The sequence below is a fragment of the Tenrec ecaudatus genome, chromosome 15 (genome assembly GCF_050624435.1).
Source record: "Tenrec ecaudatus isolate mTenEca1 chromosome 15, mTenEca1.hap1, whole genome shotgun sequence".
Lineage (NCBI taxonomy): Eukaryota > Metazoa > Chordata > Mammalia > Afrosoricida > Tenrecidae > Tenrec > Tenrec ecaudatus.
Genome location: NC_134544.1, coordinates 4,498,858 through 4,513,976, shown reverse-complemented (window position 1 = coordinate 4,513,976; position 15,119 = coordinate 4,498,858). Strand labels below are relative to the sequence as shown.

Sequence of the window (15,119 nt, the reverse complement as noted above, 5' to 3'; positions counted from 1 at the left end):
TGCTCGACTGTTGGCCAAAAGGCCAGCAGTTACTCCCAACCCCCAACAGCTGCTTTATGGGAGCAAGACGGGACTAGCTGGCTGCATAAAGAGGCTTACCCGCCAGGGCCAGCCTCTGCCCTCCAAGGGCACTCTTGGCCAGGCTTGGCCCAACAGTAGTGGGTTATAAGGATCATCGTGCCACCTGTACCGTTTGGGGCACATCTTAGATTGCTAGCCCAATTAGAAAACCATAGGTATGTCAGGAGTAGCCTTGATTGTGAGTATGAAAGTGGAAGGAAATGCAGTCTCCCATGAAAAATGCCTTTTAGCTCTGGAATAAAAAAATTAAGAAGATTTTCTTTATGTATCTTTAACATTAAAGTTTCCCTTACGTTAAAAAAAAAAGATGCTGCTTTGTTCTTTAACGTTGCTAGGTATCCTCTCAGCTGCATCAGAAGCCAGCCCTTCCAGTTCTTTCCCAGGGTGGATTTGGAAGGTGTGCTGAAAAGTTTCGTTACAGATTTGAAGTACAGCCTCCCTCATATTTGTGGATTTTCCATAAAGATGACAAATAAGCCATGCTACTACACATATGAACTAGTGAGAGCTCCTATCCAGGTAAGGGACTACACTCTCCTGTATCCACTTCTTGCCTTTTATGGTAAGAGTACCCGACCCCAGACTGCTGATGGTTTGTTTTTTTTTTCAGTTCCTCTTTTTTAATTAAAAGATCATTTTATTGGGGGCTCTAAGGAAAACAAAAGGATGAATATAAGGAAGAAAAGGGGAGCGGGAGCATGGGGCATTAATCCACCCAAGGGGAGGGTATTGTTTATATCTCCACAGGGAAAGTGGGACCAGACTTCAACCCAGTGCCGCAAGGTGTGAATGCAATATCCCGGCGTGGAGTAGGGAACCAGTGGAGAGGTCTGGGAGGCTGGCCCCAGCACCATAAATTAAGTGGATTCCTGCCCCTCCCCCAAAAAGAATTTGTTCCAAAGGACGACATTGACTTTGCAGCTCCGGGAGATGAACATATCTGATCAGAGCACACAGGAGCAGATGAAGGGGCAGGAAGAGAGAGTGGAGCACAGCCTGGCCCACCAGGCCGTGAGGATGATGTTCCTGAGTAGAGCAGCCAGTCCACAGAGAGAACAACATGGCTGGCCCCACTATGAGAAATGATGCCAATCAGTGACTAAGGGTGATACAGGGGACTGCACCGGAGACACAGTGTGGGAATTGCACCTGACCTGATCCCAACACACCGAGGCAAATCACTGGGGGAGTGCAGCAGAACAGGAAGGGAATGGAGTGGCAAGGTCCCCAGGGAATGCTGAAAGTGGACTTTGGGGCCAGGGCGTGATGCCCCAACAGACTGGACTGGAAAACGCTCCGAAGGGCTAGCAAACAATCCCTGTACTAACTACAAGCTTTTCTCTTGTGAACTGTTTTGTTCTGTTCTTTGTCAGTGGTTTGTTTTTGTTGTTTTATTGTCTGGTTGTATACTGTTGCTTTGTTTTCCTCTGTCTTGTTTTCGTGCATGTTAGTGTCTCCACAGGTCTGTCTGAATAGGACAGGCTGGATGAACTATCTGGAGGAAAAACAACGGGACTGACAGTTCCGGGGGGACTTGGGGTGGGGGGGTAGGGGGGTAAGGAAGTGGTGTTAACAAACACAGGGACAAGGGAAAAACATGGGACCCAAAATGGTAGAAGGGGGGAGTGGCAGGCCTGGTGGGGAATGATCAAGGGTAAGGTTGCGTAGAGAAGAGGTATACTCTAGCTCAGGTGGCAATGAAGCATGGTAGTGGGGCAGGAGGAAAGTCAAGGGAGATGGAGGAAAGAGCTAGGAGTCAAAGGGCATTTATGAAGGTCTAGACAAAGACATGTACATGCAAATATATATAGGAGGATGGGGAAATAGATCGATGTGTCTATCTTTATAGGTTAAGCATTAACGTGGCGGAAGGACCTTGGGCCTCTACTCAAACACTCCCTCAATGTATGAATACTTTCTTTTATTAAATTGGAACTCTATGATGCTCACTCTCCCGACACAACGGCTGGAGCCAAAGTGGGTGAACAAGTAAATGTGGTGAAGAAAGCTGATGGTGCCCGGCTATCAAAAGAGATAGTGACTGGGGTCTTAAAGGCTTGAAGATAAACAAGCGGCCATCTAGCTCAGAAGCAACAAAGTCCACATGGAAGAACACACCAGCCTGTGTGATCGAGTGGTCCCGAAGGGATCAGTTACCAGGCATCAAAGAACAAAAAATCATATCATTGACTACACATCTCCATGATAGGATCGCTGAAGACAAATGGGTGCATAAGCAAATGTGAAGAAAGCTGATGGTGCCCGGCTATCAAAAGAGATAGTGTCTGGGGTCTTTAGGCTTGAAGGTGAACAAGCGGCCATCTAGCTCAGAAGCAAAGAAGCCCACATGGAAGAAGCACACCGGCCAGTGCGATCACGAGGTGCCAAGGGACCAGGTATAAGGCATCATGCAAAAAAAAAAAAAAAAGGTGTGTGTGTGTGTGTATATATATATATACCATATTAAATGAAGGGGGAAGTGCAGAGTGGAGACCCAAGGCCCAAGTGTCGGCCAATGGAGATCCCCTCATAGAGGGGTTTAGGAGAGGAGATGGGTTAATTAGGGTGCGAGGTAATACTGATGAAGCACACAGCTTTCCCCCAGATCCTGGATGCTTCCTCCCCCCAACTACCATGATCCGAATTCTACCTTGCAGGGCTGGATAGGGCAGAGGCTGTACACTGGTACATATGAGGGCTGGAGACACAGGGAATCTAGGGTGGATGATACCTTCAGGACCAAGGGGATGAGGGACGATGCTGGGAGAGTGGAGGGTGAGTGGGTTGGAAAGGGGGAACTGATTACAAGGATTCACATGTGACCTCTTCCCTGGGAGAGGGACAGCAGAGAAGGGGGGGAGGGGAGACTCCGGATAGGGCAAGATATGACAAAATAATGATGTATAAATTACCAAGGGCACATGAGGGAGGGGGGAGAGGGGAGGGAGGGGGAAAAAAAAGAGGACCTGATGCAAGGGGCTTAAGTGGAGAGCAAATGCTTTGAGAATGATTGGGGCAGGGAATGTATGGATGTGCTTTATACAATTGATGTATGTATATGTATGGATTGTGATAAGAGTTCTATGAGTCCCTAATAAAATGTAAAAAAAGAAAAGAGAAGAAAAAAATGATTAGGGAAAAGAATGTACAGATGTGCTTTATACAATTGATGTATGTATATGTATGGACTGTGATGAGTTGTATGAGCCCCTAATAGTTTTTAAAAAATCATTTTATTAGGGGCTCATACAACTCTTATCACAGTCATACATCAGTTGTGTAAAGCATATTTGTACATTCATTGCCCACATCATTCTCAAAACATTTGCTCCCACCTAAGCCCCTGGCTCCTCATTTTTTACCCTCACTCCCCACTCCCTCCTGAACCCTTGATAATTTATAAATTATTATTTTGTCCTCTCTTAGCCTGTCCAACATCTCTCTTCACCCACTTTTCTGTTGTCCATCCCCCAGGGAGGTCACATGTAGATCCTTGTAATCGGTTCCCCCTTTCCAACCTCCCCTCCCAGTATCGCCACTCACACCACTGGTCCTGAAGGGATAATCCTTCCTGGATTCCCTGCGATTCCAGTTCCTATCTGTACCAGGGTACATCCTCTGGTCTAGCCAGATTTGTAAGGTAGAATTGGGATTATGATAGTGGGAGAGGTGGAAGCATTTAGGAACTAAAGGAAAGTTGTATGTTTTATCATTGCTACATTGCGCCTGAGTAGCTGGTCTCCTCCCCAAGACCCTTCTGTAAGGGGATGTCCAGGGGCCTACAAATGGGCTGTGGGTCTCAACTCCGCACACACCCCCCCTCATTCACTATGATGAGATTTTTTTTCTGATGATGCCTGATCACACAGGCTGGTGTGTTTCTTCCCTGGGGGCTTTGTTGCTTCTGAGCTAGATGGCCGCTTGTTTACCTTCAAGCCTTTGAGAACCCAGACACTATATCTTTTGATAGCCGGGCACCATCATCTTTCTTCACTACATTTGCATATTCATCCATTTGTCTTCAGCGAGCGTATCATGGAGGTGAGCACAAGATGATATGATTTTTTGTTCTTTGATGCCTGATAACTGAGCGTTTAGGCACCTCGTGGTCACACAGACTGGTGTGCTTCTTCCATATGGACTTTGTTGCTTCTGAGCTAGATGGCCGTTTGTTTACCTTCAAGCCTTTAAGGCCCCAGACGCTATATCTTTTGATAGCCGGGCACCATCAGCTTTTCACCACATTTACTTATGCACCCTCTTTGTCTTCAGTGGTTGTGTCAGGAAGGTGAGCATCATAGAATGCCAATTTAATAGAAGAAAGTATTCTTGCATTGAGGGAGTACTTGAGTGGAGGCCCAATGTCCTTCTGCTACCTTAATACTAAACCTATAAATATATGCACATAGATTTATTTCCCCATCCTCATATAAATATATTTGCATATGTACATGCCTTTATTTAGACCTCTATAAATGCCCTTTGCCTCTTAGCTCTTTTCTCTATTTCTTTTGACTTTCCTTTTGTCCTACTATCATGCTCAGTCTTCATTTGGGTTTCATTAATTCTTCTTGGTTAAATTACCCTTGATCACGCCCTAACAGGCATCCTATATCCTCCTAACCACATATTTGGATCATTTGCTGTTCCCTTGTCCCTAGGTTTGTTATTACCACTACCTTTCCCCCCACCTCCTCCTCTCCCATGTCCCCCCAGAACTGTTGGTCCCATTGTTTTCTCCTCCAGATTGTTCATGCAGCCTATCTTATTTAGACAGACCTGTGGAGATAATAACATGCATAAAAACAAGACAGCGCAAAACCAAACAACAATATACAACAAAACAAGAACAAACCAATGAAGGGAAAAAACACAACAAGAAAGAAAAGCTTGTAGTTTAGTTCAAGGACTGTTTGTTGGCCTTTAGGAGTGTTTTCCAATCCAGTCTGTTGGGACACCAAGCCCTGGCCCCAAAGTCCACCTTCAGCATTCCCTGGGGACCTCACCGCTCCATTCCCTTACTGTTCTGTTGCACCCCCTTAAGTGTTTTGCCTCAGTGTGGCGGGTTCAGATTGGGCGCAAGTCCCACACTGTGTCTCCAGTGCTGTCCCTTGTAGGGTTATGGATCAGTGAGGGACGTCATGTCTCATAGTGGGGCTGGCCATGTGGTCCTCTCTGTGGACTGGCTACTCTAATCGGGAACATCATCCTCAAGGCCTGGTGGGTCAGGATGTTCTCCACTCTCTCCTCCTCCCCCTTCATCTGCTCCCGGAGCTGCAGATTCAATGCCGTCGTTTGAAATAAATTCTTCTGTGGGGAGGAGCAGGTGTCCACAAGTAGTTGGAATTGGGGCCAGCCCCTCAGACCTCTCCACTGGTTCCCTACTCCACACCGGCATGTTGCATTCACATCTTGGAGGACTGGGTTGACGTCTGGTCCCTCTTTCCCTGGGGAGATATAAACAGTACCCTCCACTTGGATGGGTTAGTGCCCTGTGCCCCCGCTACGCATTTCTTTTTTATTATTTTTTTTTCTTTCCCCACCTCCTTTTTAGTTGTTTACCTTATGTATCCCTTTTTGGTCTGCTCCCTGCCATGTTATCTGGTCTTCACCCCAAGAATGTTTGTATATAGTAGCTTTATCCCTATGCCCCTTTTGTATTTTTTTTTAAAAGCTTACCATAGTGGACTCATGTTGTACTTGTACTTTTGTGCTTGGCTAACTTCACTTAGCATGATTTCCTCCAGTTCTTCCCATGCAGCAATGTGCTTCATATGTTCATCACTGCTTTTTAGCGATGTGTAGTACTCCATTGTATGTATATACCACAGCTTCTTAATCCACTCGTCAGTTGATGGAAATTTGGGTTGCTTCCAACTCCTTGTAATTGTGAACTGTGCTGCAATGAACATTGGAGCACAGATGTCTGGCCTTGGTTTATTTCTTGTCTCTTCTGGATATATGCCCAGTAAGGGGATTGCTGGCCCATATGGTAACTCAATTTCCATCTGTTTTAGATATCACCAGATTGATTTCCATAGTGGCTGTACATACTTACAGGCCCACCAGCAGTGGATGAGAGTTCCTGTCTCCCTCCAACACTTGTTGCTTTCTGATTTTTTTAAATTGGGCTATCTTTGAGAGTGTTAGGTGGTACCTCATTGTTGTTTTAATTTGCATTTCTCTTATGGCTAAAGATCGGGAACATTTTCTCCTATGTTTGTTGGCCATTCGGATTTCTGCCCCTGTGAAACTTCTGTTCAAGGTCCTTTGTCCACCTCCTCAGTGGAAATTAGTTTTTTTCTTTTTGGAAACTAGCAGAGTATTGTAGATTTTAGTAATAAGACCTTTGTCTGATGTGTCATTGCTAAAGATGTTTCCCAGTCCATGGACTGTCTTATTACTCTCTTGGTGAATTCTTTCATTGTACACAGGTGTTTTATCTTCAGTATATCCCATTTGTCAATTTATGCCTCCTCTGTGTTTGTGTCCTTCCCTATTTCTGATAGCCTGTGTGTTTCCCTGTGCCAAAGTTCTCAAGTTGGTGCCACTTCCCTCGTTGATGGCCCTAATAGTTTTGGGATTAACTTCAAGGTCTGTGATCCACCTTGAGTTTATTCTTGTGCATGGAGTGAGATAAGTGTCTTGCTTCATTTTTCTGCAGGTAAATATCCATTTTTTTCCAGCACCACTTGTTAAAGAGAGCCTCTGCTTCCCATTGGTTATTTTTTTGCCCATTACCAAAGATCAGTTGTCTGTATGTTGATGATTTTATTTCTGGGTTTTCAGTTCTTTTCCATTGGTCTGAGTATCTATCATTGTACCAGTACCATGCGGTTTTGACAACTGTGGCTGTATAGTATGTGCTAAAGTCAGGTAAAGGAAGCCTTCCCACTGTGTCCTTCTTCTTGAGGAGTTCTCTGCTCATTCTGGGCTTCTTCCCTCTCCATATGAAGTTAGTAATCATTTTTCCATTTCATTGAAGAAACATGAGGGTAATTGTATCAGGATTGCATTAAACTTATATAGTGTCTTTGGCATAAATGACATCTTAACTATATTGAGTCTGCCAGTCCGTGAGCATGGGATATTCTTCCATTTGTTGAGGTCGCTCTTGGTTTCTTGTAATAGTGGTCCTGGTTCCGGCAGAGACAGTGGCAGGGCTAAGGTCAAGCCCTATCCGGCCTCCACTGTGGTAAGCCAAAAGCCCCCAGCCCCTCACAACCTTGTGGGTCTGTGCCTACTTATCTCTATGTTGCTGCTCCTGCGTTCAGCAGTGTTGAATTTCCCTCTAAGCACCTCTCCTGGGCTGAATTCTGCGGAGTCCCTCTGATGTTTGTTTTTTAGAGTACTTCCCTAAGGCTATTTGTTGTTGTCATAACAGGAGGGTGAGACCATAAGTATTGCTACTAGGGTTCCCATTCATGCACAACAATTTGCTTTTTCCAAAGAAAACATGTGTGTTTCTCTGCAATTGGTGGCTGGCTACAAGCAATGGTATTACTCTCATTAGGGTACCTTCAAGAAAAGATCCAAGCAGAACAGTGCCTCCAAAAGAGCATCTGCTGGGCTAGTTCAGTTCAAGGTGTCAACTCAGAGGGTTATGGCAACTGTTTCTTGGGATTATTCCCAAGGGTTAACCTTGATAGATGTTTCTTGAAGGACATAGGATGATCACAGGAGCTTATTGGGAAAATGTTTGAAGAAGGTTGAAAATTGCATTGGTGAGTAAAAGGCCAGAAAAGCTGAAGAGGAATTTTTCTCTCTCACAGCATTTCACCTCTTCACTCCTCAAGAACAGCAAGGACTATCCTCTGACGCCTCCATCAATAAATCTTACCCTAGTCACGCTGTGTCCCTGATCCTTTCCCTTTAGCCTTGTCCTCTCTCACAGCTCAAAGAACATTTAAAAGGGGCCATTTGAATCCCCACAAAACTACCTGTTCTGACATGATGTAAATCAAAGAAGGCAGAATACTTCAGGGAAGAGTTGTCATTGTTGTTAGGTGCCATTGAGTATGTCCCCACCCATAGTGATCCCTGGACACAATAGAACAAAACAGTTCCTGGTCCTCTGCCCTCCTTACAATTGTTCTATGCCTGAGCCTATTGTTGCAGCCACTGTCAATCTCGTTGAAGGCCTTCCTCTCTATGGCTGCTCCCCTACTTTACCAAGCCTGATGCCCTTTTCCAGGGGCCAGTATTAGTCTCTCCTGACATGGTCTATGCCCCAAGTACATGGGAGGAAGTCTTGCCCTCTTTGCCTCTAAGGAGCATTCTGGCCATACTTATTCCAATGTAGGAAAGGGCTGGCGAGATGGAAGCACCACAGTCAGAAGTGTACAGACCCAGGTGGAGGACTGATTGAGTAACAACAGGTTCATATTTTTATAATTTTGTTCAGTAAAGGTTTGTATGATCTTGTAACAATACTTTTGGATTTAGTCTCTATTTCACCATTTGCCATTGCTATTTATTATTACTAGGGTTAATATGGTGCGATCATAGTGGTGGTCTGTCTTTTCTAATTTATTGGGTGCTACTTCGTGCTTTGCACCTTACCAAAGTCCCCTGACTATTTTCTCAGTGGGAACTCTTTGCCCGTACAGATCCAAGCTAGCCTGGGATGTCTGCCTCTTCGTATGTGTCTGATTGGTTAGAAGGGCCGTTAATATTTGCTTTTCTAGCAATGGAGTTGCTTCTGTGATGTGTTCATTTGAAGATGTCAAATGAAATCCAGGCATCTCTGATGATGGCATGGTGGCTAATGCATTGGTCTGCTCACCACAAGCAAGGGGGAAAGATGAGGCTTTCTGCTCCCCTTAAGGGTTACAGCCTTGAAACCCTGAAAGGGCAATTCAACTCTGCCTTTAGGTAGGCCCACTATGAATCAAATAGATGGTAATGAGGTTTGTTGAGATGTGAAATCTAGTTTTCAAAAGAGAACCCATGTAACAAAGCAAAGCTGAGGATAAAAATAGAGTGCCCTAGCTTCACACTCAGTAGAATGAGGTTTCATTGTCATAAGAACACAAAAGAAAGCCTCTTTTATTCTGTTACAGTCTATCCTCCGCTTTTATTTATTCCAGCTTTATGCTGGAATAACTGGATTATTTACTCTGAAAATATCCAGTATTCTGCATTTGACTGACTGTTTCCTTGTGGCATTATGTCTTAAACTTAACATAGACTTCTGAAGCCCATATTCCATGTCAACCTGAAGCTAGAGCTTAGCTTAATTGAATTCTGGTTTGATTTTTAAGGAAGATCTCCAAGGTGGTGAGAAGCACAGAGTCACAATTGCAATTGCTAAAGACACATTTGATCCATCATTTTGGTCACTCTTCAGGTTTTATGTAATCATTACCTTAGTTCCAGGCCTCCATTAATTGCCCTTTTATCTCTAAATACAAATCAAAGCCTGTGGTTTTCCTCTCTAGTTCTATGTCAATGTTGAGAGTTATATAAATCGTATGTAAAGTCTAGAAATTAAAAGTCAACCAAGCTACATTTACCAGTGACATCTAGCAAATAAAATGAGGTCAGAAAACATGTTAACTTCTAGGCTCTGACTTCATAACGCTTTGGGTTTTTTATTCCTATTAGGGTCTGTGAATTATTTATGATCTCACCTGCTGTTTACGTGGGCCCTTTTTGTCAACTGTTAGTACATTTTGAATAAGCCTAGAGGTTCCCCCCTTTGGGCTGTTTACGCTTAGAAATGGAAAGATTGAGTAAATAATGTGCTGCCAGGCTAGCAGACTCTGACTCCAAGGCATGACTGACATCTTCTTCTGTTTATTTCTGAAAGTCCAGGGAGCAAGGAACAGGTGCAGTAGTCACACACCTCAGACTTAAAGACATTTTATGTCAAATGATACTTTATGAATCTCTCGAATGAACATTTCTGTTGGTGTCTCAGGGAGTGGGACTGTCGTATCAAACGTCTTCTTCTAGCACAGGAAACCCTGGGGTCCAAAATAAGGAGCTCCTCTTTGCTTTCCTGTCATTGATTGCAGCAGCATCCTTGAGCCCTTTCATCAATGAGTGGGAGGAACTCTGTCATTGGCCACCTCATGGTTGTTCCATCATTCTGATGAAGCATCTCTAAGGTCAAATTTCTCTAGGGTTTACTAGTTGCCCCTCTCCCCAGGGGAGCATCTAGTGGTGGGGAGTGCCTTCCTCTGAATGGTGGGGAGGCAGCAGGCAGTGCGCATGGTTTCTTGTGCTCCCCACGGTCCATGCATATCACCAGAGCAGCCCCACACTCGGCTCTGGACATCGGCACAGTGAATGAGTGCACAGGTGGGCTTGTACTGAAGATATCAACAGTGGACCTTTCAGCAAAAGCAACACAAGTGAGGCTTTACCTCATTCCCTTTTTTCAGTTACGATAGGCGTGTGTCTAGTTAGCTGACCTTCAGTCACATTCTGAACCTAGCTGTGAAGAAAATGTCCGTGCATGGTGTCCAGGCTCTAGATCAGGAGACTGGTGGGGTGCGTGTGGAGGTGGCTCAGGCTCCTAGGTTACCACACCAAACTACCCACAGCTTAAACCAACTGGACCCATCCTCACATGATCTGGAGATCCGAAGTCTGCATGCAGAGCCACATTTCCTCCGGAGCTCTAGGGGAGACCCTTCTTTGCCTCCGCCAGTGTCTGGTGGTGCTGGGCTTGCGGCAACATCACTCAGCCTTGCTTCCATCTTGTCCTGGCCTTCCTTCTGCACATCTGTCTTCCTCTTCTTTCTCTTATACGGGCACTGGTCATTAGAGCTCCTTGCAATCAGGATGACCTCATCTTGAGATCCTGCACTATTCAGACCTCTCTTTCCAGTCAGATCACCCCAGGTACTAACGGGGGTCAGACAAAGACAGTTTGACTAACTGAAATGCCAGTTCACCATGGCTCTGCATGCTTCAGCCAGGCAGTGGAGGGTGTAAGGACCCATTTGGATACTGCTGTGAACTGGTCTGTGGTTGTGGGCACTGAGTCCTGTTGGCAGAGTGGTTTGTGAGACTTTCTCAGAATTTCCCTGTACCATGGCACCTCGGTGCAGCTGCCTGTTCCCTGTCTCCAGAGGTGTGTGCCACATCCTTCTTGGTGCATCTTTGCACTCAGCTGAGCTTCCCCAGAGGTCACCAGCCAGCTTCTGTTCCTCAGGTGACCTGTGGGGTGCCCTTTGGCACCCCGAAAAGTTGTGGGAAACTGAAGAGGGGCACCATCTTTCCCTACTGACTTGGGTCAGCTCCAGCTTGAGAGATCTTCAGATAGGAAGGGAGCCCTACTCACCTCCAGACCTCATCCAAAAGTTTCTTCAGCACTTCCCTTCAAAGTGGCAAAGACTGCCGCTGTCTGGTTCCTCTATCATTCCCTCACTCACTGCCATTGAGTCTATGCTCGCTCATAGCCACTTCTGGGGGTTTCTGACACTGTAACTGTTCTACAGGAGTAGAAAGCCCAGTCTTTCTCCAGCTGAGTTGCTGGTAGTTTTGAACTGATGACCTTGTGGAACACAGCTCAAAGTATAACCACTAATGACCCGGGTTCCAGCTGGTCCCTATATTAGTCATAAAACATGCAGCCCACTGCCATCATGTCTATTCCTACTCACAGGGAGCTTGTAGGACAGAGCAGAACTGCCCCTGTGGGTTTCCAAGACCACTGTCTTTATGGAGGCAGACTGTCAGGTCACACTGATCCTTAACCCACTGCATCACTGGGGCTCCTCATATTACCTGCAACCATTGCCATCAAGTGGATTCCAACTGATAGCCACCCTCTGTAGGGTTTCAGAGACTAAATCGTTATGGGGACAGTCAGCCTCATTCTTGTCCCCATGAGTGGCTGATGGGTTGGAGCCACAAACCTGGCAGATAGTCCCAGATTCAATCCCCATTGCCACCACATTGCTAAACTGTCATTTCAAGCTGTGCATCTATGTGTATTTGGTGCATGTATGGGGTGGGGGCAGGGAAGAGTCTCTTACCCAGGGTTCCAGAGAATCCCTAAACCGTGTTTGTGCAGGTATAAGAACCCTAAGAGAAGGTTGTCTAAAGACTGTAAGCAGTTGGTCTCTTAGATGGATCTGACATGTCAACTTGACAAAGAAGTGCTGAATTCTAACCCCATGCATTGGTATGGGTGCCGCAGCACCATGGGTTTTCTGTTCAGCATTTTGGTCTGACATGGCTCTGTGGTCTGCACTGCGGTCACAAAGATGCCTAAAGCACAGCCCCTCCTGCCACTCAGTCCCGCTGCTGCTGACTCCATGGTTCACGTGACCTGGTCAGTGTTTCTGATGGCTTAAGACTGAGAAGGTTACATAGCACAGGTGCAGGCAGGCTGCACATCCTCACACTTCACTGGTTTTGTTGTGCTCTGCGGATGGTGCACATTTTGCAAGATTTGCAAAGTTGAAGGTTTGTGGTAGCCCTATACTGAGCAAGTCTCTTTTTTCATTGTGTTGCATTTTCATTCTCACAGTATTTCATATTTTTATAGTGCTATATTACACGCTGAAGAGACTACAGTATAGTGCCAACATAGCTTTTATATTAACAGGGAAATTAAAAATGCTCCTATGACTCGCTTTCCCAGAGTATCTGCTTTATTGCGGTGGTTTGAAACCTGAACAGCGACCCCTGAATGGTTGTGCTTCCTGCGCAGGGAGCTGAGACAGGTGTGCCAAAGACAACAGCACCTCTGGCCTCACCTTGGTGCCAGGTCAGCAGTAGCCCAGATTGCTCGGCAGTTGAGGGGATGCTTGGCGGATGTGGCTACAAAGCGGGAGGGAGCTGCAGAGCAGTCAGTGGTGGGCAGCTGGCACGTGCCATGGGCAGTGGGTACTGTGTGTACCAGCTCCCTCCAGCGTTTAACAAAACAGAGAGCAGCCCTCATCTTAGACTGCCTCCTCGAAAGGGTGGTGTATGAAGAAAAACAAGACCCCAAAGAAATGTCCCTATTGCCTCAAGAAGGTGCATTTATTTGTTGTTTTGCTCCACTTGTCTTGTATTTTGTCGTCATCATTATTGCTGTTTGATGTTGTCCTGTCAGTCTTGACTCCTAGCGGCCCTGGCCACACAAGAATGAAACCCTGTCTGATCCTGTGCTCTGGTAGTGTTACATTAATGGAAAAGAAATAAGATGATATTAATAATATAAAGGCTTGCTACATTTAATTTTTCCCCTTCATCTCTTCCCTTTCAGGAAAACAAAATCAAGACATCCAATCTAAGCATTAAAAAGCCCCCCTGGGCTCTTCTGACAAGGGCTACTTCTGCAAACCCTACCTTGACACAAAACCTCCCTGCCCATTCAGTAGCAGCTGACCACAAGGTGGCGACCTCTGCCAGCCAGCCCAAGCCACACAGCCTCCCAACTCCACACCTGCAGCCAAGATCCTCTGTTCCAGGGGCACCACAAGCACACCTGGATGTTGCAAAGCCCAGCAGAAGCAGCACTCATGGTCAAGACACACATCCTGCCTCCCAAAGTGAAAGGGCCCCTACATTCAGGCCAGTTTTCAAAGCTCGGTTGGTTCAGATGAACAAACAGATCTCTGAACCTAACCATCTGAAAAGAAAGCAGCTAGTCACTACCGAAATGAAGTCATTCCCACCAAAAACTAGTGCGAGGCTGGGTGACAGGCCGAATTTAAGTTCGACTGCAAAGAAAAGACCTCATAGTCACAACCAGATGCATGCTGGCCACTTCAGTCAGATTTCCAGACCTCCTCCAGAAAGAGACCCTGAGGCCTGTGTAAATAGGATCAAGCATCCTCTTCCTAGAAGAAATGTACAGGCTGAGGATGGGAAAGAAAGGAAGCAAGGATCTGAGAACTGGGCATTCCAAAAGCCAGGCACTGGTTCTCAGGCAGTAGGAAGTGTCGCCACCCTACAAGTGAATGGGAAAGAAAATGTCACAGGTACCTCTAAGCCACAAGTTTTAGGGCAAGGCCACAGGCCAGGAAAAATGAAGAGAAAGCTGTACATTTTTGAATCAGACATAGACATGGAAAACCAGCAGCTGCATCAGCAACGCTCAGTAAGTAAGATGAAAGAAGTTGATGCCAGTGTCCACCAATCAATACTGAGCCAAATGGTCCACAAATCTAAAAGAAAGTTATGTCAAGAAACGTCAAGAACTTCAAACAAGCATCACTCCAATGCTGACCTCTCTGAGCCACCCAATTGTATTAGGAACCAGGTAAAAATAGTCTTTGTCCATCTGAGGATGTACTGGAAAGAGTCATCAAATGCTTAACACCACACATTGCCATGAGCCCATTCTGACTCACAGCCTCCCTATATATAGGGTTTCCGGGGCTATAACTCATTATGGGAACAGACAGCCTCATCTTTCTCCCAGGGAGCAACTGGCGGCTTCCAATTACTGACCTCGAGATTAGCAGTCCAGTTCTTACCTGGCAGCTCCACCAGAACTCCTGTCGTCATCATTCCCTAAATTCATATAATCCAAAACTAAATAAGGATCTACATGCTTTTCCCATGATCATCTGAGAAGCACAAAAATTAAGAAATGAAATTTCCACTATAGTAAAATTGTACTAGGAGCCCTGGTAGCATAGTGGGTTATATGTTGGACTGCTAACCACAAGGTCAGTGGTTCAAAATCACCAGCAGATCCATGGGAGAAAAGGGAGGCTTTCTACTCCTGTAAAGATTGACAGTCTCGGGAGGGGGGAGTGGGGAGGGAGGGGAAAAAAAAGAGGACCTGATGCAAAGGGCTTAAGTGGAGAGCAAATGCTTTGAGAATGATTGGGGCGGGGAATGTATGGATGTGCTTTATACAATTGATGTATGTATATGTATGGATTGTGATAAGAGTTCTATGAGTCCCTAATAAAATGTAAAAAAAAAAGAAAAGGGGGATAAAAAGAAAGAAAAGAAAATGATAAGGGCAAAGAATGTACAGATATGCTTTATACAATTGATGTATGTATATGTATGGACTGTGATAAGAGTTGTATGAGCCCCTAATAAAACGTTTTTTTAAAAAAAAGATTGACAGTCTC

The 15,119-nt window shown here is 45.5% G+C and overlaps 1 protein-coding gene across 1 annotated transcript in view; it reads left to right on the top strand.

Annotated features, from left to right (window-relative positions):
• The window catches only part of C15H18orf63 (chromosome 15 C18orf63 homolog), a 72,602-nt gene that overhangs the window by 24,295 nt on the left and 33,188 nt on the right, over nucleotides 1-15,119 (top strand). Inside the window, exons 10-11 of the mRNA XM_075533204.1 lie at nucleotides 417-600; nucleotides 13,292-13,489. Of these exons, the coding sequence (XP_075389319.1) occupies nucleotides 417-600; nucleotides 13,292-13,489 (382 nt within the window). The remainder of the gene's footprint in view (nucleotides 1-416; nucleotides 601-13,291; nucleotides 13,490-15,119) is intronic.